The sequence below is a fragment of the Lates calcarifer genome, linkage group LG4 (genome assembly GCF_001640805.2).
Source record: "Lates calcarifer isolate ASB-BC8 linkage group LG4, TLL_Latcal_v3, whole genome shotgun sequence".
Taxonomy (NCBI): domain Eukaryota; kingdom Metazoa; phylum Chordata; class Actinopteri; family Centropomidae; genus Lates; species Lates calcarifer.
This window is the reverse complement of record NC_066836.1, coordinates 9,394,241-9,421,355: the sequence shown is the minus strand read 5'-3', so window position 1 is coordinate 9,421,355 and position 27,115 is coordinate 9,394,241. Positions and strand designations below refer to the sequence as shown.

At 40.2% G+C, this 27,115-nt stretch overlaps 1 protein-coding gene across 2 annotated transcripts; it reads left to right on the top strand.

The window, feature by feature from the left end:
• Positions 1 to 257: 257 nt before the first annotated feature.
• cables1 (Cdk5 and Abl enzyme substrate 1) lies at positions 258 to 20,716 on the top strand. 2 transcript variants are annotated; one of them, XM_018676305.2, is made up of 10 exons: positions 258 to 1,044; positions 8,279 to 8,350; positions 8,494 to 8,586; positions 9,971 to 10,048; positions 13,438 to 13,543; positions 14,485 to 14,641; positions 14,805 to 14,908; positions 17,751 to 17,857; positions 18,038 to 18,245; positions 18,812 to 20,716. In XM_018676305.2, exons 1-10 carry the CDS (start codon positions 437 to 439, stop codon positions 18,950 to 18,952), a joined length of 1,674 nt encoding a protein of 557 aa, XP_018531821.1. In that variant the 5' UTR covers positions 258 to 436; the 3' UTR covers positions 18,953 to 20,716. The 2 variants fall into 2 exon arrangements, with proteins under 2 accessions (XP_018531821.1, XP_018531822.1); XM_018676306.2 differs by lacking the exon at positions 9,971 to 10,048 and having other exon boundaries at positions 269 to 1,044.
• The last annotated feature ends 6,399 nt before the right edge of the window (positions 20,717 to 27,115 follow it).

Below are 27,115 nucleotides of genomic sequence, written 5' to 3'. Positions count from 1 at the left end.
TCTGAAACTTTTCACGCCATTACGTGAGATGTTTCTCGCAGGAATCGTGTAATGCAAATTAAAAAAAAAAAAAAGAAAGAAACTGAGAGCGTTGATCGCAGATGTAGTAATATTGAGCAGATCTGATTGTTTTACAGAGGCCGTGACTGGTTTATGTAATTTTGGCATGCACTGTCAGACAAGCGAGTGAGGCTTCAGCAGTCAGGAAAAGGTATGAAAAAAAACACATGTATTCCTGACAGCCCATTGGTCCAAATTTTCCCTGTGCTGCCACAATACTGCACACACGTGACCTCCCTGTTTTCACCCAGTTAAACGCATGTACTTAAAAGACAGGCCACTACCATTCACCAACACAAGCACGACCAACACAATATTAATGTCAGCAAGGTAAGATCGCCGCTGCGGGGACTCGGATCACTGGAAGGGGGGGACCATGGCGGCTGCCACGAGCAGCAACACATCCACAGCCACGCTTCAGATAAAGCACCCCAGTATCGAGCATACGCGGAAACGCATAGACCCGAGGAGGAGGCAAGCGGCGCTGTCTTTTCTCAGCAACATTTCTCTAGATGGGCGACCCGTGCAAGACGACGGAGACAATCAAAACGAGGAGGAGGGGGGCTCGCTCGAACCTAGGACTAGACAGAGCCTGGTTTCCCCGGAGCGCTCGGCGTCCGGATCCTCTTCCTCCTCCTCCGCCGCCGCCGCCGCTGCTGCTGCGGCTGCTGCTGCTGCTGCGGCGACCACGGCCGCCCAGGCGCTCGCTTTTGCAAACCAGGCTCTCCTCGCCAGCAGCCACCGGGCTAGTTTCGGGGCTGGTCCCGCCGCGACTGCCCCGGCGGGCACGGACGCGGAGGGTGACGCTTTCGTGTCCTCGACGTTCAGCTCGCCCTTTTCCGCGGTCCCAGCCTCGGCTAGAGGGAGGCTGCAGACGTACACTCAGGGAATCCTTCCTGCCTCTTACTCCAGACAGTCCTCCCAGAACTACTGCCTGGAGGGCGGACAGATAGCCAACTCTGCCATAGAGCTACAGAGGTCAAGGTAACTGTGTGGATTTTACTTAAACTGCCTGCTGCTGGGGGGAACAACATGTAGCACACTGTGTCTGCTTTTTGGGAGGATGTTAACGATTCAAGCTGCACTCTGCAGGATTCTGCAGTCAGGCCATTAAACTGTGCACTGGTGTTATCATTGGAAACAAACAAAAATTCAGTCATGCCTCCCACAGATTTCAAAAGTGTGCCACTGCAAACATGCACAGTGCAGGAGCAGTCAGTCAGTCATCGTGTTTGTTTGGCAGGATCCTCCAGACAACTGTCATTTGTTTTCAAAATGTGCTCCACACATTAATAGCCACAGTAAGATTCCACCCCCTGTTGCATTTTATACCACGAGCCTCTCACAGCAGACAGATTATTACTTCTTTTGTTCCTCCTTGCACATTTCACAATAAGGCAAATGCTTCAATTCTCAGTTATTATTGAGTTCAATTAATGTGTATGTTTTAATTTACTTGGAACTTCCAGTGAGTCAAGTGTTTGTGTTTCCTCACAACCACGCTGACCTCGGCCCCGAATGAATGAACTCTAGGAAACTGTTCTTCTTCTTGCACATTTTTTCCAGTCAGCTGTTTTTGAAAAGGTGCTTTTGGTTCCAAGCAGAGGCACTTTGCCTGGATGCAAGAATACACAGCAGGAGGAGAAAGTTCAGCTGTTTGTATATTTACTCCGTACAGATGGTTGAAGCCTCATGACTCACTGGTCTGCTTGCAGAGGGGGTGGTGGGGTGGGGGGCAGATACATTCAGTATGATCACAGGTCCAACAGCTGTGGAGCCGTAGCCTAGCTTCTACACCCGGAGGCAGCACACCTCATCAGTTTCTCTCCGTGTTTCTTGGTTTGCTTATGTGCACGTTCTCACGCCTGATGTCAAAATTTACTAGACCTCAAATTATTTTTAGTGGATGTCATTCCAAAACCTGGCACACACACACCTGCTGTCTCCTTCTTCTTCCATCTGCATTACGTAAACATCCTGTAACTCTACACCCCTCTGTTCAAACACACTTACAACAAGGGCTTGCTGCTTCATGTGGATGTCTTTTTATTCGCCCTCTTTGTCTACTTTGTCTTCGCTCTGGAGGTCTGAGGGTCTCGCCTCGCAGCGGGACAGCTGTCAGTAACAGTCCTCTCATGCCTCTCTCACTGTCAGAACCTGCTGTCAAATCCTCTTTGCTGTACTCTCCATTCAGAGTCCCTCTCTTTACCCAAATCCTCTCCTCCCTCTGGTGAGTCTGCCAGACTTCTCAGGAAGCTCTGCTTCATGGTGAAACACTCAGTAAGCATCTAGTTCCCCTTCCTGACCTCATGGAAATTGCACTGCTGAACTAACAGCTTCCGAAAGTCTTAATCTGTAGTTTTTCATAGAAAGAGAGGTGCATTAAAGAAGTTATGCAACACTCAAGACACCATTAATCATTTTTAAATTAGAGGAGAGACTTATTTACAGTACAGGGAACAAAATAACAAAGACATTTCCAATGAAGCACAGTCCAGTACAACATTAACTACAAATCCAGAAATCAACAGATTAATTGGTAATGAAGTTAACATTGGTCGACAAAACAAACTCACCATGGTCCATTTAGTAGCTGTACTGGAGTTTTTTGGTTGTATCGCTCAGGGCCTTCTGTTCATATTGGCTGGAAAGTCAAGTCTGAAAGTTCACCCTCAACCTTGGAAACAGCAGTCGGCAAAATAATCTCACCAAAAGGTCCATTTAGCAGCTGTTCCACAGCCTTTCAACTTTTGACCCAACATGGATGAGAAGTCTTCACTCAGAAAAATAGAAATGTGAAAAGCTACACTTCCATGACAAACTCCAAATGTTGAGGGAAAGTTGATGAACTAATGTTTCCAAGGTCAAGATGGAGCTTTCAGTCAATACTTAACCTGAGTTTGTGTACTCTTACCGCAACAATACTTTTAAAATACCTTACTTTGAGAAATGTACACGTTTTTCTACAGAACGCTATTTTTATTTAGTTTTTTTTTTATTTTATTTTTGGCATAAAACTGGCAAAATGATGGCTCAAATCAGAGATTAAAGCATTCATGGTCAGTTTTTAGTACTTAACAGTTTTCAGTTCTTTGTGCTATGGATACATTTCAGTGCAGAACCAAAACAGTATTGAGGTTTGATGCCCAGCTGTTGCATGTCTGACGTCTCCTCTCTATTACACAGCTCTGTTGTTGAGTTAGTAAATACAGAATGAAGTTGTTAAACCCTGACTGTACCCTGCTTTTGGAATGTGTTTGGAGGATGTCCACACAAAATGAATTCTTAATGTGGAGGAGTAAGCAACCTGTTGATGGAGCGCGGCCATATTCCACCGGCGCGCAGACAGACGAGCGCTCCGCACAGTGCCTGGTTTGTTTTCCGAGGGCAGCTGGTGGAAACGTGTCCAGAGGTCCCTGGCTGGGTGAGGCAGGATGCCCAGGCTTTCTGAGAAGCAGCCTGGCTCCCCGGCTCTGTATTTTCTGTCCTCCACTTCCTCTCCCAGGGGCATCGGAGACACACTCTCCCCTCAGACTTTTTGGCCTGCAGTCCCGCTCTCATTCAGGAAGCTGCAGAGCCTCTGATGTGCCGCCAGAATAGACTCTCTGAGGCCCCTGAACTGCTTTAGACCATATCCTAATCAGGATCTAATGCATGAAAATTATGGATGATTTCATATTCAGTTTTCCCCTCCACTCCTCAGCGTTCATCCATCATGTATCAGCATGCCAAGAACTGCACTTTAAATATAGCATACCTATTACCATCTGGCCTTGTCTGCCTAAGGTGTAGAGCTATTTTCATTTCATCCTCTCCCCACTAAGACGTGGGCCAAGTCTTCTCATGTCTTCTTTTTTAGTTCAGTTCCCATCACCAGTAGAAAAGTGCAGAGTCACGTACTTCACAGTTTTTTAACAAGATTTTTTTAGCATGAGGCAGCAGGAACTGCGGCTGGAAAACAAGCAGCACAAGCCATTATAATGGTCCTGTGGCGTTTTTGTGCGACTGGGTCACATACTTCTGGTTATGATGTTGATTGTTGTTCACTGAGGTCATGGTTGGCATAATCACAGGCTTATATAAGAATGCTTGGGTTTCCTTCACAGTGTCTCTCAATGTCTGAGCTGTCAACGAATGCCCATAACATGTGAATGAAAAAAACCCCAGCTGTGAGTGTAAGACACAGTAACAAGGGTCAGCATGTGATTTGCTCACCTCACGCAGTTTCAATTAAATCTCCACATTATGACTTGTTTGGTTTCTCACTATGAACAGTTAACAGTGCTGTATACTGCTGTTTCTGGTTCTTTAACTTCCTTTTCGTTCGTTTAGTTTCCAAACATGCTGATACATCCCTTTTACCCTCCTGGTGTGTTTGAAGATCAGAGAGGCTGAACTTGAATTTTTTTTTTAATCAGAATAATCACATTTCCGTTTGCCCAGGCTGTATTTGTGTGAAGAAGCCCAGAACATTACATTTATTTCCATTCAGTGACTTTCCGACAAAATGGAAGACTTATGTCCTGTGGCAGGCTGCCAACAGGGCGTACGTGTGAAGCAGTTTAATCTTCACATCTAAACAGTCCACTTTATTGCATGGCACCACTGGGCAGGATTATCAATAACTTTTTGAAACATTTTCAGCTCCAGTAGGATGGTATTGTGTCTGCAGTAGAAATAGCTTAAAGATATATGGGCTGCATTTATGAAACATGCTTAAAGAAAATCACTAGAGGCAACAATGGCAGGAATTGTTTCAAAGACACTGAGGGATGCTTGTTGTTGCTCTTTGAAGCTCCTGACTGAGCCTTGTTAATGTCAAACTGTTATGAAAACAATTGTTCTAACTCTAGTTGATGTCCTTTGCGTCTAGAGTGAATAAGTGGCCTGGCCCGTGTTATTGTTTCCAGGATTTGTACCAGCCTGGAAAACATCTTTTGCATTAAAAACACGTCCTGCTGCTGCCGTTCATCTACAGTGGCTGGATCAAAGTCCTCTCAAGCACAACTCAACTGTGTCCTCATGAACTGGAAACATGCCCCTCAGCCAAGTAGTGAATGATTTTTTGAAGGAAAGTAACGATTCACAGAGGTTTGGACTGGAAAGATGACAGAATGTCACACAGAATGGAGACAGATGGTTACAATAAGAGGATATTTCTTCTTTGGCACAGTTTGGGGATACAGTAGAGGATTGTTTGCAGAGTCACAGGATAGGTTCAGATTTTGTTCAGTTCTCATGCCTGTATGTGTTGAACGTTTGGTCCTGTGTCTCGTGAATGAAAGCTAAAATGAGTTAAATGAGTGAAATCAAGTGGGTAGCTTCCAAAGTTCAGGCTTTTTTGTGCAAAATTTCATTGTTGTTACTCCACTGCAGCTCTGCAAGAAAATACTATTTTGGAAATTACAAGAGGGAATATTTTACTAAAAAGACTTAAGAATAACTTTGGAGGATACCTACCTAATTGGGCTAACTCAGACAGCTGAAGTCTCATATTAGCTTTAACTCAGCTCTACAGTATATATTTACATACAGAACTGTAGAAAACACAAATATGTTTAAACACAAATATACCTTGTTATGTTAGCAATCAGTTGCCTATTTACACATCCCCTGCAGACACCAGCAGGCGTGCAGAAACATTAGCATTCATTTGGAGCGAATTTAAGTCCAATGCTCACTCTCCATTTTGCTCTGTTTTGGCCTCCACCAACTCCTGAGAGACATACCTGTCTCATTAGCTACCAAACGCTCTGCTTTGTTAATCAGCTAGATGCTACCTTTGTTTGTGGCTGCAGGCAGTGTACAGTGGGTTTTTAAAGCTGCCTGCTGTTGTAAACAAAGCTGATAAGTTCGATGAACCAAGACAGTAAAGTTGTGAGCCATAAAACCAAAACAAAGAGAAGAAAGAAGCTTAAGTGCTACACAGAGGTAAAGAGAACTGGAGTATTTGATAATAACACCTTTTCATGTTACACATAGTCATTTGACCCACAGTTCACATGAAAATATCGATTAGTGCAGCTTTAAGTTAAGCCTTCAAATAGAAACCCTTAATTTAAACCATTGTTGGATCAAAGACTTTCTCATTAGCTTAAGACTGTTTCCATGCTAAGATCCCATTTCATCTCAAAATACGTAAAAAATACACCATGGAAATGCTTTAGGAATGAAGTGATGCACCATTAGAGCAAATTAGAAGCCTTGTCGTCTTAGACAACCTGACATCATAGATCCTTATCCAGCTAATCCATCTCCCGTGGTTGTCACTGAAGGGGGATGATGTAAGAGTGACAGTCACATGATCCCACTCGTCTGACCTTCAGGCAGAGGTCAGGCCTCTTCATTATGACCCTTTGGCAGTAGCAGAGACAGTGTTGATGTCAGCTGCACACTGTGATCATTTAGACTAAGGATTTTACACTTTGTGCCCTTTATCAGAGCACGATGTTCTTCCTTCCAGTTTATGATCATTATGGTCATAATATACAGTGCAGAGAGTTAGCCAGAATAATGGCCCTCGGTTTCTTGTCGGCTTCAACAGTCTGGCTCCTCATGTAAACACTTATCTCACCCCATCTCCTCTGGTATACAGAGTTCACTCGGCTTGTGTTGGTTTAAACGCCGGGGTGATCCTTAAGGACAGAGTCATCTTTTGTTAATCTGTCCTCATGCTCTGTCGTTTATTAACCAGCCACGACGCTTTGCGCTCCACTATCGCTCCCTTTGGCTGAGATGCTCAGTGAAGGAGGGGGTGGGGGCCAGGTCAAGTGTCATCAGCTTGTCTTTATGCTGCAGGGTCCACAGCATTACAACACATTTTGATTTGTGAGAACAATTAGATAGTCCAGCATGATACAAAATATGCATGGTGTGAACAGCCATTTGCTTACACCCTTTCTTGGCCTGGCAGAGTAGTAAAACAGCTGCAGAGCTTCTTAGTACTTGATGACAGATAGACCCCTTGGGAGAATGTGTCAGGTTTTTGTTATTTGACCACTAATGTGTTAATTTCCACCACTTTAATTGTGACCACTTTGTAGGCGGACTAATGAGTCAGATTATGTTTCTACCGTGGTGCTAAACATGCAATTACAACCTAATTTTGGAACAGCTCAGGCTTACTTAGCTATCACATGTGGGTTCGTTTCTGACACTGGCAGCTGATCATATAAAAGTGGTCCAGCAGAAATAGCCTGTTGAGTCGTGCAACTAAAGTGTGAAATAAAGGCCATCTGTGACAAAATGTGTTACACAAAGTGCTTGCAGAGCCAGCTCGTTATCCTCTTAGCAGCTCAGATCCTGGAAAATTCTCTGTGATCTACGCAAGGCCGAGGAGTGATCAATGACCACACAGGCTTGCACGGTGGTGTTGATCGACGGCAGTCATAACTCGACTACCGCCCGTTCGTGTAAATTAACCACAGAACATACAGAAACGGGTGATGTTTGTCTCGAGGCCTTCGTTCACTACAGACGCACTTTGTTCCACAGCTGGGTATCAAATCTCAATGCTTTTTGAGCACTGGACGAAACGTGTCGGTAGCATTACACATCAACAAATATCAAGTACCAAAACACAGTCTTTCCATTGGGCAAAATTGTTTACTTAACACTGGTGCATAAAGTAGTTTGACATATTTTGTTAAATAAAAAAAGGGTTACACTTGCTTCTATCTAACTAAGGTGTCAGTAGAAGATATTTTTTATTGTCATACTGAAACTGTGGCATCACATTGTCAGATATTTTTGACTGATACTCAGCCCTCCTCATTATTGTCAAATTGTTTATTACTGAAAAATGAGTGGTAGGTGTTCAGGTTCTCAGTAGTTTCATTGCTTTTATGTCAGGCAGCTAAATGGAGATTTGGGTTGACATTTGGTAAATGCTGACACTTTGGTTTATTCTAAAAGCTACACTGACCTCAGTTTGTGTGGAGAATAACCTCTTATGGATTTTCAGTGCTGACTTTTTCCATTTTAGGGATTGTTGTGGTGCAGACTTTGATTTAGTGTTCTGCCTTTTGATCAAATTGCTTTGCAGTGCTGTGTGTTCATGTGTATGTCATGGCAAAAAAAAGGTCATGACAGGGATTATTATTATTATTATTTTTCCAGAGGTGGTTCATATAAAAGCTGTTTTGCAGAATGACAGTTTGTTCTGTTGTAAGGTTTTGGTGTGATAATTTCCTCATTTCCCCTCTGTCTGTCTTCTCAGACGAAGACTCATCTCTCAGCGCTCTTCGCTTGAAACGCTTGAGGACATTGAGGAAAATGCTCCTCTACGCAGGTAGTAAACTGCACAGAAATACCCCTCTCACTCACATTGTCTGCCACTATATTTACTCTGACATTCACCTCAGTGTAATGTTATCCCACTGGCACCGTTTTTTTTCCTATGTACTGATGTTATGTGTTTGTTTTACATTTTAGATGCCGAACCCTATCAGGTTCACCCCGACCAAAGAGCTTCAAGAAAGTCCACTTCATAAAGAACATGAGGCAACATGATATGCGCAATGGAAGGTATGAAGGCAAACGACGCCATCCTTTAGTCAATACAAGTCCTCAGTGGATAATGGCAGGCTTCCCCAGTCAATGAACTGCAGTTTGGATGTTTCTCACATTACAAGCCACATTGCAGGCGAGCAGGCCTGGCACCATTCACAGCATGTTGCTCTGACTTCTAAATAAAATGCAACTGACGGAGAATCATGTGCATATTAAATATATATTCTATTTTATTTCCATTCTGTATTCGATCAATGTTGAAATTTTGGAATCACACTATAAAATCACTCCACTCGACCACTAAGTGCTAAATCACGCACCAATGTGTCACAGTTTGTACAAGCATGTATACAGCACACAAATCTCTTAAATACAGACAATTTATGGCTCAGTGGTTTTAATGTTGATGTTTCACTGGATGTGCAGAAAGTAACTAAAGGAGGAGGATGGTTGTTTAATGTAGTCCTGGAGACCAGTGGAGTGTTTCTGAGTTATAATGTCCTGGTGATTTTCATCATTATGACTGTCACATTCTTTGGATTTGAAAGGTAACAGAGTTTATCTTTTTTTGTGGTGTTTAGCGACACAGAATGTAACCCCCTGTGGGTTTTTTTGAGTGAAGAATCCTACAGCATTCACTCTGTTGAATGGATAAAGTGTAAATGTATATTTCTTAATGTGTTAGTTTTATTGTTTAGCATTTGGTTGACATGGAGGAACAGATCTCATGTGAACACTAGTACCTCAGTGTGCTATCTTGATAAGTTCCACCTCTTCAATTAGTTGATAGGTTAAGTTGTTTTTCTCTCAGATCCACATCTGATGTGGAATAATGCTGAGCTGGATTTTCCACACCATTAGTAACCGCTTGTTGATTACCTGATGCTGAAACAATTGGCATTTCGTGACTCACAAGCTGTTTATGTCCTGATGTTGATTGTGGCCGAGTAGCAATATTCATCAAGTATCCGTGAGTTGCAGCTATTAAAAGAGGTACTTTTGAGGTTGTTGTAGTGTTGGTTAAAGTCAAAGACATTCTGCCATCTGTGCTGTTGACATCTGGTCACTGGGAAAACATGTCTGATTGGATACTGTTTACACAAGAACAAGGTGGTTCAGTTTAAAAATAGCTCAGGTTTTAACTGAAGTTCTTAGGAAAAAAGATCTTTTAGCAAAAATGCATCATTGTTGTTCCCAAACCACTGACTACATGCTACAACCACAAAACAACACACACACACACACACACACACACACACACACACACACACACACACTGAATTTTCAGTTCATTCTCTTCATTTTTCAAGTTTTTACTGCACACTTTTTTTCCAACTTTAACCTGTGGATCTTGTCAGATAGACATTGATTAGTTTGTTTACCATTTTTGTTTTCATAGGATAGTCCTTATCAGTGGCAGAAGATCCTTCTATAGTGTATTTTCTGTCCTGCCCTATCGAGATTGTAGCCAAGCAGGGTATGTATCCAACAGCATGCCGAACTTTGTAACTTCCTCCAGCCTGTGCTCCCTCTTTTCCCTTTGTTTTCTCATCCCTCTTTTTCTGTGGATGTACTCTCTGTATGACTGGTGCATACATTGCTGAGGGTTGGTTTTGGTGGATGCATTTTTACTTTACAATAAATGACCATTGGGCTGAAATGGGCTTTAAAGGCCTAAATTTTGTATATACCTAGACCACATAGCCTAATGCTTGGTGCTTGTATTGCTTTTTCCATAATGGCTCCGGTGGCTTTTGGGCACTCATCCTTTTCTTTTTTGTTCAAGTCAACCCATTTTTGTCTGTTGCTGGCTTTGCTGTGTAGCATTTAAGACTCACCTTTCCCTGGGGTTCTTGCTCTAATTACATTTAGACATTTTAACCCTCAAATTTGAAGTGTTGTTCAGCGGTCTAATCATCCACAGGAACTTCTGTTGTGTGTTCAGTCATGACAGTTTGTTATTAACCACTTTTGTTTATATCTTAGCTGGGTTTAGAGTTTACATTTCTTGAAACTAGAACAAAAAACATCTCTGGCTTATCTGTAGATGCTTGTCTTTTTTTTTCTTTTTTTTTTAAAGCAACACAAAGCTCCACGTAAAGGGAACTCACCTGGGTTTGTATGGGAATAGCTGTGTTACGGCCTTGATCCTGATGCCCCCCTAACTCCCCATCCCAGTCACATGAAACAGTGTGTTTTGGAGGAAGTGAAAGAGAAAGGGGACAGATAAACACCAGAGAATACAATGCAAAGAAAGAAAAGCTTCACACTGGGGCTTAGTGAAGAGCATAAAAGGCTCAATCCGTTTGTGGAATTTCCTAAGCCAGCCAATCAGTGCAAGGTCAAGGGTTAATAAATCCCCAGGGCTTTCCAAAACACGCATTTGACATCTAATTGCAGGTAATTGACAGTTTACAGTTAGGCTTTTGGTGGCTCAGTCAAGTGTTGTGACTGCAGAACAACATTTTATTAGATGCCTGGGTCCAAACAACTGATTGCATGCAGTCTTTCCTCCTTCTCTCCTCCTCTTTCTTCTGTCTCTCTGTCTTTATATTTATTATAACTACTGCCCCATGAACAAAACATTGCACAGCAGACTGGTATGGTTCCAAACAAATTCTACTCAAATATTACGCAATTTGATTTTTGCTATGTGCCTTCTTGCTGAGGGTTAGATTTGAAGATTGAGACCACTTTTGGTACCACACTAGTTTTAGCTTAGCATTAAGGCTGGAAACATGGGGAAATGGCTAACTGGGCTCTGTCCAAAGGTAAGAAAACATATCAGCCTACCAGACCCTCTTGGCCAAGTACAGTGACCTTTCACAAGGTGACGATTAGATATCAGGAAGTTCCTGTTAGCCCCCCCCCAGTTTCCTGACTTTATGCTAAGCTATGCTAACTGTACAGGTGGCACTGACCTTTTCATCTAATTGTCCGCAAGAAAGCAAATACCCGTGTTTTCCAAAATGTTGAATTATTCCTTTACGGAAAAGAAAACACAGAACTATGCTGACTAAAAGGCTGTGTAATTGGACGTCTGTTTATGGGGCAACACCGTCTCGTGACAGCTAGGTGATCCTGGGTTCAAACCCCTTGAGGGTTGGCTGTAGCTTCTCTGTGTGACTTTTGCATGTTCTCCTTATATTGGCATGGGTTTCCTCCATATACTTCAGTTTCTCTGACCTTAAAAGACATGCATGTTAGGTAATGCTGCTGGCATTGGAGTGTAGTCGAAGTGGGCTCTCAGGGTAGAGAGTTAATTTCCTCACAGGGAATAATAAAGTATAATCCAGTGGTGCTCATAAGTTCAGTGTAATGAGTGAAGCTTGGGCAAGACTGTGGGGGAATATTATTACAAGCCAGTCAGCCCAACCCTAAAATGTTTATGTGAGCTGTGAAGTATTTGGTAGTAGGTAGCCAGCAGGGGTCAAGACTGTTTTAGTCAAGTTAATATTTATTCTTTGTTCGCCTGATGCTAGTTTTAGAAACATTTGGACACTATGAGCACTTTGCATTGATCATAACACTACTAACATACAGATGTTTGTAAGCCAGTGATTCCTATTCATGCATGTTACTTAGCAATATCAGCTTTTCTTATGGTTTCCTTTTATTTCTCCTCATTTTCAGCAGACTCAAGCTTCATAGAAAAGCTCTCTTCCTAGGAAGCTTTCCATCTCTTGTGTTTCCCTCTCCTTTTTTATTTAATCTGCACTGTGCTGCAAGATGTCTGCTGCCTGAGGATCTCCATGTCTATGATGCATCTGTCAACATTGTGTCCTGACGTGCCTGTCTGCCAGATAACACTGTTTTCATTATAACAGATTGGTCCCAAATGTCATCAAAACACTGGGAGAGTCATGTGAGGGCCCACTGTGTCATTACTCTCTATTTATCTGGGCACTGCTTTAAACAGAGAGCAAGACTGAGCTAGAGAGGGTAGAAAAACAAGACAGTGTTACAACTGAAAGCCTGCTGTCTGCTGTCATTCTAAAATTTCATTGCAGTGTAAATATTAAGCCAAAATAAGGCTGAAGTTAATATTACACCAACTCAGGTGAAATATTTGGACATGTTCATGCTCTTCCTTTGATATGGTAGCAATCCATGTCAGTACAATAGATTTTTAGTTCTGAAATATGAACAGCAAATTATACTTTGTTTTGAGCAATTTAAGATTCTTTAATCAAGAATCTTAAATTGCTAAAAAAAAATTCCATTACCCCTTTGCTATCAGTTATTCAGTATAGCAGAGTGTGAATAAAGTGGGCTACATGGGTTGTAATTTAGTAAGTCATAGCATGAATGATGTGTTTTAATCCAAATGCCAATTAAATACGATTTCTTTAGCATGTAGTTTAATTTTACATGTGATGCCTCAGACTGCTGTATGTCAGCAGCAGAAATATTCGGCTCATACATGTGTTCAGTCAAGGGCTCTCCACTGTTTGCTCCACTGACACACTTTACTCTCCAGCGGTCTGTTTTTTTTTTTTTTTTTTTACTTCAGCAGACCATCTGACCTGCTCCAAATTTCCCACAGCAGTATGGCTTTTCAGGCATTGGCAAGGCAGCAGCTGAGTTTGAAGAGTTTAGCCTGCTAGAAAGGAACCATACTCTCCTCCATCCTTCTTCCCAAGGGAGTGCTTTATTTCTGATTGCGCTGAGATGCACCCACAGTCATGGGCAATTACAGAAACTAGGCCATCTGATGAGCGCAGATCGATACAGAGCCCTATATTTGTGAGGTAGAGATGTGGAGGTGAGCTAGAAACAGGTCTCAGTGAGAGGAGATGGGAATAAAACAAGGCGCAGCGTTGTTTGTATCATGAAAACTATAAAAGATTGTGTGCTCATCATCAGGGATGTAAAGCTGGAAGGAGGGCGTCAGCGGCACCCGTCAGGAGGCGTCAGTGCCAAGGAGATGGTGATCGGGCTGGAGGGGGTGGAGTTAGGAGCAGATGGAAAGGTGAGAAAATCAGCAAAAGTGTGTGTGTGTGGAAGAGGAATATCTCTCTATCACTATATCATCACTATACTATCACTGCACTATCACTCTACACCAGATAAAACCAAGCTACAGATAGCACTGAAAAGAAAATACATTTCTTTAAATGAGGAGGGATCTACATTTTAGCTGCATGTTTAAAAGAAAATGTTATTTTTACACTCTATGTTAAGAAATTACTGCCAGAGTAATTTATGTAAAAGGCTAAAAATGGCAGAGGTTTAACTTCTGAACATTCATTTCCAACTGTTTGAATAATGAATAATATGCAAAAATACTAAATTAACTAAATTAAATTTGTAAGACAGTCATTCAGTCACAGTTCAGTAATGCTTGAATTTGAAGGAAGATCAGCTAGCTCACAAGCTAGTTAGTTGCTAGCTGCTCCATAGGCTTGAATGGCGCTAAGCTGGCTTGTCACACAAATGACTTTCCTTTTAAATGCTAAACTGCTGGTCTTAAACATTGCACTGATTTTTTTTATTATTATTATTTTGTTGATAAATTCAGTACATTAACTCTGACGACTTGTGTGTTTTGTAGGTAGTGTACAGCAAGCTAACACTATTTGCATATTTGAACCTGACAATAAGTCTCTAAATTTTGGCATTTCATAGCAGGAACAATTTAATTAAACACATTATTAACAATTGCATTCAGCCAAGTCAGATATAGGCTACTGTTTATATGTATGCTGGCTCACTGGTATGGTATACTGGGACACTTTCTGGAACTGAGCCATTGGTAGTGTTATTGGTACCACCTGTGCTTTTCCTGCCTTGACAAAATGCTGCTGTAAAGAATATCTATTAATCTAACAGGTTGAACAGTTGCCATATAAAGAGGGCAATTTCTTTAGGTTTTTCTGAAACCGGCATTACCGTATATACCTGTGTCCGCAGACTGTATCCTACACCCAATTCCTGTATCCTACTAATGTGCTGGGAGGTCGAAGAAACACCATCGACTCCACCTCTTCCTTCTCTCAATCTCGTAACGCCAGCCACCGCAGCCTCAGTTTGGGCCGAGCCAACAGCAACCAGAGCAGCCTAGACGCAGGTTAGTCGGCTGCCAACAACCACTTAACTTATTCACTATGACTGTTGAGTATTTCTCACTCTCAGTTGTTTTTTGCGTTATCCAGTGTGTTTTTATTGGAAAAGAAATAGTGCAAATGTAACTTCTGGCTCAACCTCTGCTGTTGTGTTTGTGCTCATGGCAGGGAATGATTTGGGAGACTTTCGCGAGTATGACCCCAATCTGCTGGATGACCCTCAGTGGCCCTGTGGAAAACACAAGAGAGTCCTCATCTTCCCCTCCTACATGGTGAGAAAATACTCCAGCTCTGTCTAACACACCACCAGCAGCAGTAACAACAACAACACCAACTGCAGCCTCATCCTCCTGAGAGTATAATGGAAAGGTTGTTTTTGTCCAGGACATAATCCGCTGAAATAGATCCACCTCTGTTTTGACTTGTTTTGTTGAAATGTCCTGCAGTATCTCACTGTTAATGCTTTTTTCCCCCTCCCAATAGTTATTTTAATCGTTTCGGACCTTTTGTGCTCAGTTTTCCCACTGCAACTAAGAACAACAACACATCAGGAAGATTAGTCTGGCTCAAGAGTTTCTTTCTAAAAAGTCCTCCTGAATTTTATCAGCTGTTTTTTGCAAGGGAGCCAGGAGGATGTTTCAGACAGTTTTAATCAGGAAGGTCACCGGCCCAGACTCTCTCCCACCTTCTGAGGCCTGAATGAACGTACATATATTATCCCCACGTAGATGTTTAACAGCCACTTGACCAGTGCAACAGCTAGTGTAGTGTTTATGTCTCAGCACTAATCGCTCTCACTTTTCTGGAAAAGAACGGATGTTTTATTGTGGTTGGGAAAGAAAAAAAAACCCTGACTAGACTCCCACTTCATTCTTTCCTAGGCTCTGTTTTTGTTACGGAGACTGGCAGAATACACAACAAGGACTGACAGAGTTGAAATGTTCAGTCAAGGCCAGGCTATGCTTTTTTTTTTTTCTCCTCCTCTCTTCCTCCAATTACAAAACCCAGCGTCTCACAACAATGGCTATTGTGTTTACTACAGGAATGGAACCAGTAAATTCTCAGCATTTCAGGGGTTGAACACAGGCTGCGCAGGAGACATGATTCTCTAACTGAATTTTCAGGTTCAAGCAGGAGAGAGCTTTTATTAGCTTTTTTAATTTTCAGCATGAGAACTGAGGGAACTTGTTAGGCCTAAAAAATGTGGAATGATGAAAATGTTTTTATGTGTTGACATAAGTTAGTGTGAGACGTGGTCATAGCTGTCAAGATTTTCTGTCACGCTGAGTCAGTGCCGTCCTTTTTTTAATGTTCATTTCTCAGAACTACAACCATTGATAAGCATTTGTTCCCCTTCAAGGTACACAATCAGTTGCATGGTGTTCAGGGTGGATTCCATTATTCACACTCCATGTGCTGCCTGCAATACCATACATGCATACAGAGGGCCATCCTTATATTTTTAGAACTCCTGCATGTGTATCTTTACCTACTTAACTGCTAGTGGATACTTTACTAAAGGATGTTTCTTTTAGTCGAAGAAATGTCAAAAAGTTGTGAAAAATATCTACCTCATATCTATAATTATATCATATCTATGTATATTTCCTCTATCATGATAAACAGTTTGACAAAGAAAAGAAGCAAAAAAGAAGTAACTTTTGAGAAATTGGAACCATCAGGCCTTGACTGACTGATTATTGTTATTATAATTTTTCAAGATTATACAATATTATTTTTTGTGATGTACATTCATTGAGATTCTGCCATGTTAGACAACACTATCAAAACAAAAAAGACAGTAGAAAAAGTGCAAGGTGATTACTACGGTTGAAGTGAAGTGCAGTAACACCCACTCAGTAGGGTAAGGATGTGAGCAGGGTTGAGATAAAAAAAAAATGGGTGTGTACATGTAATAGGTGTGTTTTGATATGCCAGTCTGTGTGTGTACATGTGTGAGGCTGAAAAGGAAAGAACACAGTACAAGCCAAATAAAGTGGTTTCGGTAATCTGGCTAAAGTGTTAGAGGTCAAATTGAACGTAAGTACAGCCAAAATGTTGGTAATAATCCTGCACACGCAGCTATGGCAAATGCAGTGGGTCAAAGTTAAACCAAGCAGTTAATGAGCAAACTGTGACAGGTGTTTACAAAGAACTGCTTAAGTAATTATTTTACTTTTGGGGTAGTAATTTTAATGCTCACCTTCCTTTATTTGTTCGGAAATAACAGAATAATGTGGGGGTTGGTTTGTTGTCTGAATACTCATATTTCTTGTCCTCTAAATCTACAAAAATTAACTCCTTGTTGTAATAAATCTGAATAATCCTGCATATTTAGCTGCAAATATTCCCTTTACCTTTTACCAAGAGCCAGAAAAGATTTTGTTCTACAGAGATTATATTCCAAGCCCAAACTCTCAGCCCCTCATTAAACTGTCCTTAATGTGACTCACCCACCTGGTACTCACAGCGTGCTGTAACAAGCTCCAAGGACTGTTGAAGAGAAGCCTGGAGAAGGCTCAGTAGGCAGTTGAGTGTTGTGTGTCCTCTGGGTTTTTAAAGGAGAAGGCTGGTGATAATCTTATTCTTATTGTCTGCAGCTCCCATAAAAAGATCAAAATAAACAATATGTCAGACTACCTCTCAATACTATTCAACATTCGATGCACTTGTGAGTATTTACAGCAGCAGGAAAGAGTAGGCCATGTGGCATTGACACAAAATAAACTACAGTTCCCATGTTTTTGGTAATGAAGGAAAATTGCCCTCCAGTGTAATAGTGTGGCTCATTGTTGTGTTTTTGTAATAGTTTGTAGACAACAATGGAGCAGTATGGCACAGAGGAATAAGCTACATCAGGCTTTGGATACACAGGAAGTACTTGTCAGTGGGATCAGCTCATTGTTGGTTTTGGTCTTTTCATGGGATTTGTTGACAATGAGTGAAATATAGAATATCACCAGACTTGTCCTTTAAGCGACACGGGTAACACCAGAGCTTAGTAAGCCTCATTGTGAGACGGTGGAATCCAACACTAGCGTGTGAGGATCCAGTCACCTCGCTCGGTGCTTAAAGTGTGGTCATTCTGACACCACCTCTGGTTTTTCTTTTCAGACTACGGTCATTGAATACGTCAAACCCTCTGACCTCAAGAAGGACATGAACGAAACCTTCAAGGAGAAGTTCCCCCACATAAGGCTCACACTCAGCAAGATAAGGAGGTAAAACAAACAGAAATGTTTAAAATGTGTCATGTTAAGTTTTTTTTTTCTTTTTTACAATAAAGATAATTTAACTTTAACATGAGCTGTTTAATTCATTTTCCTTACTGTCTACCTTCTCTTCATTTACCCCTTTCTCTCTTTCCCTTCCTCGTTCTCTTTTTATTTCACTCTGCGCAGCTTGAAAAGGGAGATAAGGAAGCTGGCCCAGGACGAATGTGGTTACGAGGAACCCACAGTGGCCATGGCTTTCGTCTACTTTGAAAAACTTGTCCTTCAAGGCAAACTAAACAAGCAGAATCGTAAACTCTGTGCCGGAGCTTGTGTACTTCTGGCGGCCAAGATCGGTGGCGATCTCAAGAAGCATGAAGTCAAGCTCCTGATAGACGTAAGTTTCCTCAGGCAGAAGAAAAAACAAAACTTTGTGACTTCATGAGATCATGAAAGCTGATCTTAAGAGTCAGATCTAGTATTTACCCAAAAACAAGTTGTGATATTGCAAGTTGAGCGATTTCTAAATCCCATAAATGTCAGATGTTATTTTTTGTTAAGGGGCCCACAGGGTGTGGTATTTGTGCTTTCTGACACACTTTACCAATATCATTGCTGAAATCCTAAACTTTATCAATACAAACTGGCTGAATCGCTACATATTAGCATATTAGCAATTTGGTTACATTTCAACAGAACTGACAAAAACTACAGATTTAGTTTACTCTTAATCAAATTGTGACTCTGCCGCCATTTTGTCATTGGTTATTAGAATATTGCATTAACATGTAACACTTTTACTTTTTTGGTCCAACTCTGCTATGAGGCAGAGCAGTGCCAGCCCTCAGGAAATGCTGGTTAAAAATAAGTGGGTGCGGTTATGAATCATTGAGAAGCAATTAGGAAATGCAGCACTACATGTATCTATTGTTTCATCTGAACTCTCAATTCTTTTTCTGGCAGAAACTGGAGGAGCGGTTCAGAGTGAACCGCAGAGAGCTGATAGCCTTCGAGTTCCCGGTCCTGGTGGCGCTGGAGTTCAACCTGCACCTGCCCGAACACGAGATCATGCCCCACTACAGACGCCTGCTGCAGACCTCCTAGCATTAGTGACCCATCAGGAGGACGACCGCCAGGCTCTCCTCCTGATCTGCCTCCTGCGATATCCATCCTCCCACCTCCTCTCCTCCCTCGTCGCCGTCGGACGACAGCTTCATGGCGCCACGGGTTGCCACTCGACTGCAGCCATTCATCACTACAGACAACGTTCTCCTTCCTCTCAGAGACCTGGAATCAGCCAAAGGGACACACATTTTTAAACAAACTTTTCTCCATTTTTTTTGGACTTCTACATTCATCATTACTACATGGACACGTGGAAGAAAAGGTTCAACCGTCTGCAAACAAGTTTTTCTAGTTTGCGTGTTTCACATCTCTTCATCTTCACTTTGTATATTTTAGACCTCTCTTGTTGCTTAAGAGAGCTTTTATTGTTTGAATCTGATGGTGATTTTTTTCTCTCTCAGTTAAAACAACCAATGATTGTAACATTTTTTATCATCTCTTTTCATTAATCTCCTTCGTGTAAACTTTGGTATGATTGGTTGCCTCCTGACCTGCATAAAATTTAAACAAAAGCCTTTTATGTGGCTGGTTTTGGACTGTTAATCCTCAGAGTGACTCATCTTTTCGCAAGTCATCGTCTTTAAAAGTGCACTTTTTGAATATTGCAAGACGTGGGCGTTCCTTTTTTTTTCCAGGCTTTTAACGAGTTTGGGAACTAACCCTGAAAAATAAGCTGCGTTCACAAGCACCACACACTTCATTTGAATGGACCATTGATTTGTTTTTTTCTCTCTTTTGTGTTTTATTCACTATTGTCTAGCCACAAACTCTCCGCATGAAAAAGAAATGATTGTTTGTACACAGGTACTTGCAGACAAGATGGGACTTCCTATTTTCACTGAAGTATTCCATTCATTTTCTACCAGTCAAATGCTTGCCATGGACTCACAGAGACCAGACCCACTTTTATCAGTGTCGAAATTTCTTGTGCTCTATGTTAGAGTGTATTGCTAGCACATTTACAGTGCTATAATGGGGTCAAGATGGTTGCTCTGAAGAGTTGTTAGTGAGTGCAAAAATGCCATTACCCAGTGATAAGGATTAGCAGCAGGGTGGCAGCAGGGTGCTCTAGTTTTGAGACAGAACGTCCTTTGCCTGGTGGATGTGGGTTAAGACCCTGTGCCAGTAATTGTCCTCCTGCTGAAGTGTCCTTGAGCAGGACACAGAATCCCTTCAGGCTTAAGGGACACTGCTCTTTAGCCGACCCTGACGTCTGAGGAGGAGAAAAGTCTGAACGAGATTCAAACAAGGATCAATAACAGCTCAAATATTTGCATATAACTTGAATTAGCATTTGTTGATTTGAAATCTAAGATCTTTAAAAGTAATATTAAAATACACAGTGCCAATGTGACCAATTGAAAAAGTATTATTCCATTTATTTGGCATGTATTACAACTTGATTTACTTTTTTATTACCTTGAAATTGTCTCATGCAATACCACTGAGTATTGAGAGGCCACCAAAACCAGGAACCTATAGAAGGCCTACTTGAAAATAGTATTTAATGCTGCTCCAAGTATTGATGTGATGGTATATGAGTTGAAATGATCACAAGACTAAACCAAATTTAAATGAGGAAAAGCATGGGTTTTTGCTGATTTAAGGTGAAAAAACATACTGAGCTTCTTTCTGTATGCAAGCCCAAAGATTTCGCTAGATGCACACTAAGGAGAGACTCGTGGGTGACACTTACTACCTGTGTATGTTTGTAAATAAATTGCTTTGCTTGTTCAATCAAAAGAGACTCGGACATGTTCTTGCTTCACCTGAATCTATCCATCCATCTATTAAATATTATGCTTATGCTTTGAGGGTCACAAGGAGGTTAGAGTCAATCCCAGCTGACTTTGGGCGAAAAGCAGAGTCGTTTTTTTGTTAACTGGGGACAATTAAATAAATTGAGTAAAAAGTGTATTTCAGACCCTTAAATCCACTACCAGGGGCAATAACGCTGCTGTAACCAACTACAGTATACATATATGTTACAGGAGCATGCTCGTTAGGTTTTACAAATTACATGTGGCTCATGTCCAGTTTATTAGAAAAAAAAAAGTTTCACCGTCAGATTTTGTGCACTGATCATTCGCCTGGCTCACAGCTGCAGGCTAGATCTTGCAATAATCCTAAAGCTTCTCTCCCTTAAAGGTGGATGTATTTTAAGACCAATCAGAGGCGGTTGCTAGGCGGACCACAATCGGTCGGCCAATCAGCGTTTTTCTGCCAACGTTGGCTGACGTATGTCGTCATTAGCCGCGAGCTTTGGGGAGGAGCGCAGAGAGGCGGCTAGACCATGTGGAAATCAGCCTCAAACGAAGTTTGAACCATTGCTTCTCTTTGCTTGTACTGTGAAGAAACGTCATTGCCGGAGAGATGTGGATACTAAAACAAACTCTGGAGCTGTTTTTTTTTTTGTCGAAGACGAGTGAGACTGGATGTTGAACACACCTGCAGCGCGAAGGTAAGGCAAACAGTAAGCGGCTAGCGTTAGCATTAAAGTTATCAGAGAGCATTAGCATTAGCGACGAGCATTAGCATTACCTTGTAATGATATTGTTTAATTCCATTTGCTGTCGTTTATATCGCGTCGGTAAGAGTGTGTTTGTGTTTCTGTGACTAAAGCGTCCCTGACATGAGTTGTGGAGGGTGGTAACAGTTTAGTTGTCAGTTTGTCTGTCTAGAACTCCGTTTGCATCGCTTTACAATTACCTTGAAGACATTTACTGCTTCGTTGTAATTTTGTGCTTTTGTCATTTTAAGTCAGTTTATGATGGATTATCATGCCGATGTGATCATTTGGTGTCTATTTGTGGTGATACTGTGGCGTCTTTATTTGGCTATTTTATGCTTACCTATGGTCATTTTCTTTGTGGTTGTTTTGCATCATATTGTGTCTTTGTAGTCATTTAATGGTCCTTTGTGGCCATTTTGTGTTTCACTGTGGCAGTTAAGCATCTCATAGTGACCATTTTGCGACTATGTCTTGTTAGCTTTGTAGTGGTAATCTATTTATAGCCATCCATTGTTCCCCTGTTGTGTGTATTATTGATTAGAAATTTCTTTGTGGTGACTTGAGACTTTATTGAGCTCAGTTTTGTGTTAAATACAAGCTTGAAAACTTGACTAACTCAGTACTCCTCCTCAAACTTTAAGCCTCGAGTAGGTCGCAATGTATGAGCTGAGATTACTGTTAGAAATTATTTTAAAAACTATTTAAAAATTGCTTCTCTCTGAGAATTTATTATGCAGTTCACAGTAATATACACGATTCCTCCAGTGATTAGTTGACAGACAGTTAATACAGAAATGTACGATTTAAGATAATCATTTTAGTTATTTTTTTTCTCAAACATTTATTGTTATTGATTCCTAAAGGTGTGGTGCTTTTTCTTGTCATAAGTGACAGTAAACAGCCCATTTTCTGAGACACTCCTCTAACGTTTGGAAAATGTTCTGGCTCTGCTGTAATGTCAAATATTTATGTGTGTTTTAGGGTTAAACTGTTGCTGAGGAATAGGCCATAGTGTACTGATCATTTTCCTTTGTATGTTTCTCTTTTTAATTTCCTCCAGGTGTCACCACTTCGTCCACGATCAGAGAGAGTCTTTGTACAATGAAGAAGTTCTTTGAAACCTGGACTGAGGCCTCAAGGTAATTCACAAACAGCTTTACATCAACTGTCCAACACAGAGCACTGATATTAAATTATATATCTTCAGTCATTGATCTGAAGTCTGAATAGTTTGATGTTTCATAAAAAGATATAACTCATTATTAAAGTTAAATTGCAAAGTTTATCAATGTACAGTTCAAAGAAAATGAAGAATTTAAACATCAGCTCTCTCTGTCCACCCCTACCCCCACCTCCTTCTGTCTCTCTTGTCTATTTCTCTCTCTCTCTGCCCCCCTTTTCTCATTAGTACAGTAAATCATGAATATGTGAAGAACTTACTCAGTTTAGTGTCAAACTAGAAACACTGTCATTTTGCTTCATTTTGGCCTCTGTCAGCCAAATTTAGCTCAAATTTTAAGACTTCATGAAAATTTTTTTCCATCCACTGCTATTGTGTGAATATCAGGAGCTGGCGGAATCAATTCTCCAGTCAGAGCAGCCTCACCTGTCTTTGTGTATAAAATTCTCAATTCTTTGACTAGTACTTAGTCCAGAACCAGTTAGTCCACACTTCTTTGTAGATTCAGCGTCTTTTACTTTTAATCTTTTGACAGTTTGAAGTTCAATACCCATACATATATTAATGTGTGTTGTGTTATTCTCCACAGGATTTAAGCTTTAACCATTAAATCAGAGAAGAGACAGACATGAAGACATTTCCAGGTCAGTAGTCGTTTATTCTTTTCAGTCTGACTCTATCATTATCTCAGCTGCAGTTGTAAAACCTTTTAAAAGTTAGGTATAAAACCATAAAGATAAATATAAAACCTTAAAAAATAATGTTTAAAATAATTAAAACATGAGAATCATGACATTTTTCTTAAAATAAAAAGCAATACAATGATTTGTATAACATCAGTTTCAAAATAGAGAACTCAAAAGTTTAAGAAGTTTAGGAAGACACTTTTAATGATTCCAGACATCATTTAACAAATTACAGCAAAGATAATGACAGACATTTGACCACAAGGAAACACTTGTTAAGAGCTGGTTAGGGTTAATGTAGTTATGAACACATTTTCTTAAGGTGAACATGTCTACTAAGCATCTTTGTGATCATTTAACTGCTTGTAATACCACTATTGATTAAATAGTGGTTTCATAAGCAGTTGAATGTTCTCACAGGTGTTTGATAAAGACATGAAAAATGTGCTCATGACTACATTATAGATGGTAGAGAAAAACAAAGTGTTTTCACTTGAACAACAGGAATCCAGCACTGTTTGCAGCAGCTAGATGGTTGAGGTCTTTTATCTTCAGCTTTGTAACACTTGTTTTCTTTCCACCACTTCAGGTCTTCAGCTGCTGTCTTCTTCTCCTCCTGCAGAGACAAGGACACGTGTTAATCACAGAAACTGATCAGTGACATTTTTCAAATTTTTTGACTCCTTACTACACTATGACATTTTTTGACTGTTTTGACACCTTTTCATACTATTACTTGTTTTCCAGAGACACATATTCACACACTCACCTCTACAGTGTTTGCGGGTTAGGTTGAATTTTGCCATTTCAAACAGTGTAATGTCAGTACTCAAATCCAATCTATTACTGTGTACATAGTCCTGTTTACATTGTTGATATTGTTTAGAATTTTTATATATTGTTATTTATATATTGCCTTGTTTTATATCATACTGTAGGACGGATAAAGGATTGTCTTATTCTTACTCAAATAAATACTTGTGAACACTGAATATTTTGCTGGTCTGTTAAATATTGTATGAAAGTGAATGTTTTCAGCCAGAGACCACTTGTAGCCTAGGGTTAGGGTTAGGGTTATGGCTTTTAACCACTGTTAGCCAGATGTTAGGGTTACAGTTTCTTGAGCCACTTTTAGCCAGAGGTTAGGGTTAGGGTTACAGCTCTGAGCCACTTTTAGCCAGATGTTAGGGTTACATTTTCTTTAGCCACTTGTAGCCAGAGGTTGGGGTTAGGGTTACTGCTTTTAACCACTGTTAGCCAGATGTTAGGGTTACAGTTTCTTGAGCCACTTTTAGCCAGATGTTAGGGTTACATTTTCTTTAGCCACTTGTAGCCAGAGGTTGGGGTTAGGGTTACTGCTTTTAACCACTGTTAGCCAGATGTTAGGGTTACAGTTTCTTGAGCCACTTTTAGCCAGAGGTTAGGGGTAAGGTAGGGTTAATCACAGAAACTGACCTCAAACTTTATCCCAAATGTAATTAAAGACAAAAAAAGTTTTATTATCCCTCAAATGCCTCTATTACTAAATATAATTTTTCATATTCTTGTTGCTTCTAATATTACAAATTACCGCTTACTTACTTATTTTCTGACACTGACCACATTTTGATGGTTTTTGTTTTATAACGTGACATTTTTACTTCTATTTTGGATTACTAGTACTTTTGCACTGATTTTATATTATAGATTACTTTTACTGTTACCTCTAAGATTAAGTTTACATTACAAATTACTTATTACATACATTATTACATATTACTTCTATTAACACAGATTACTAATACATTATTTTTATATTGCAGATTACTTCTACTATTACACTTTTCTGATATACTGAATACTGAACATAAACAATTTAATATCTGCTCTGTGTTGGACAGTTAATGTAAAGCTGTTTGTGAATTACCTGGAGGCCACTCTGCGCGTGAACGATGTCTCTCTGATTGTGGACAACGTCGCTGTGATCGTGGACTACGCCTCTCTGAACATGGACGATGCTGTCAAATCGGAGACCCCCGTCACTACTGTCTTGTACGTCTCTGATCGTGGACAACGTCTCTTTCATCTTTGATGAGGTCTCTACAGTTGTGGAGAATGTCTCTGATTGTGCACAATGTCTCCCTCATCCTCGACAATGTCTCTCCAATCATGGACGGTGGCATGGACGAAGTGGTGACACCTGGAGGAAATCAAAGAAAAACATACAAAGGAAAATGATCAATACACTACTACCTATTCCTCATCAACAGTCTAAACATGAAAACACAGATAAATATTCAACATTACAACATTACATTCAAACATTAGAGGCTGTTTCAGAAAATGATCAGTTGACTGTCATCACCTCCTGAAGAACCAACAACAAATATTTGAGAAAAAGTAAAATGATTATTAATTGTGTCTATAAATTAATTACTGAAGCAATCATGTATGTTACTAACTTATGTTATTATATTTCAGTATTCAGTATTTCTTCCACCACAGATTGTCATATACAGAATCATTATTTGACATTTCTTCTTATTAACACATTTAAAATGTCTTTGTGTTGTTTTCATTTAATGTTTAACAAGCAAATTTATAAAGGTATTAACAGCAGCTTATGTGAAACATTTTAAGAAAAAGGTGTAGGTTGTTATATACTATAACACCCACTCACACTACTTATTAACAACTTACTCCAATATTTTATTTGTAGAATTAATATAGTTTTGTCTGGTGTAGTCTAGACACATAATTAAGAATTTCTGATCATGTACAAACAACATTTTTGGATCACTGGTAGTAAAAATTAATGGCACTGCAAGAGTTGTACACCGCAGCTAAGACAAGCAGTATACAAAGACACCTAGTCTTGAAAAAGAACAAGACCATATCTTTGTCCAGGTTGTGTAGCTGTAATTATCTCTTAGCTCTGTACCATGCTTGAAGAAAAATTTGATCAGTCTGTTTGCACAGTATTGAGTAGTACTGTGATTATTGGTTGCACTTAAAAAAAAAACAGACTTAATAAGACTAAGGTAAATGAGAAAAATGTAGTTTAATTTATTTTTATTGTTTTTATTTTTATGTTCTATTTGAAGAAATGACTTCAGTTTGAAGTTAGAAACTCAGACATAGACATTTCAAAATGCACCTGCATTGTTTTACATTTTGCCACTTTCAGTCAAATAAAAGACTATCTTACCAGTTACATCATTGAAGTTTTCTTAAAAATGGGGTTAAAATCTCATCTCATCCTGGTGAACCCAGTATCATGTATTGTCTTGTTTCATGAGCTGAGTGTATCATCACACCCCTAACAGATATTAATCATTACAGCGTAACCAGACCATTCTCCAGACATTAGAGAAGTGTTTCAGAAAATGGGTTGTTTACTGTCACATATGACAAAAAAAGCATCATATCCTTAAGAACCATCAACAAACTAACACGTTTGAGGCTCAAACTTGAATTTAACATATAACTGAGCTCAATCAAGTATTAAGACACCACAAACGAATCTCTAATATATACAACTGTGGGTCAATAGATAGCTATGGACTGATTACTGTCATAAATCTACAAACAAAAACGACAGACAAAAAAACTTCGATGCAAAACAATCACAATAAGATGTTCAACTGCCACAACGAAACAAAATATGGCCTAAAATAAATGTAAAATGATCAAGAATGGACACAGAATTTCAGAGACGCAGAACGACCACAGAGCCTGACCATAAATAAAATGTATACTTGCCAAGCCGCAAAATGATGCAATAA

Excerpts from the sequence above, each read along its gene's own strand:
- cables1 (XM_018676305.2), top strand. The coding sequence starts at position 437 with ATGGCGGCTGCCACGAGCAGCAACACATCCACAGCCACGCTTCAGATA. Across the intron at positions 8,587-9,970 it reads CATGATATGCGCAATGGAAG|GATAGTCCTTATCAGTGGCA; the intron begins GTATGAAGGCAA and ends TTGTTTTCATAG. Across the intron at positions 17,858-18,037 it reads ACACTCAGCAAGATAAGGAG|CTTGAAAAGGGAGATAAGGA; the intron begins GTAAAACAAACA and ends CACTCTGCGCAG.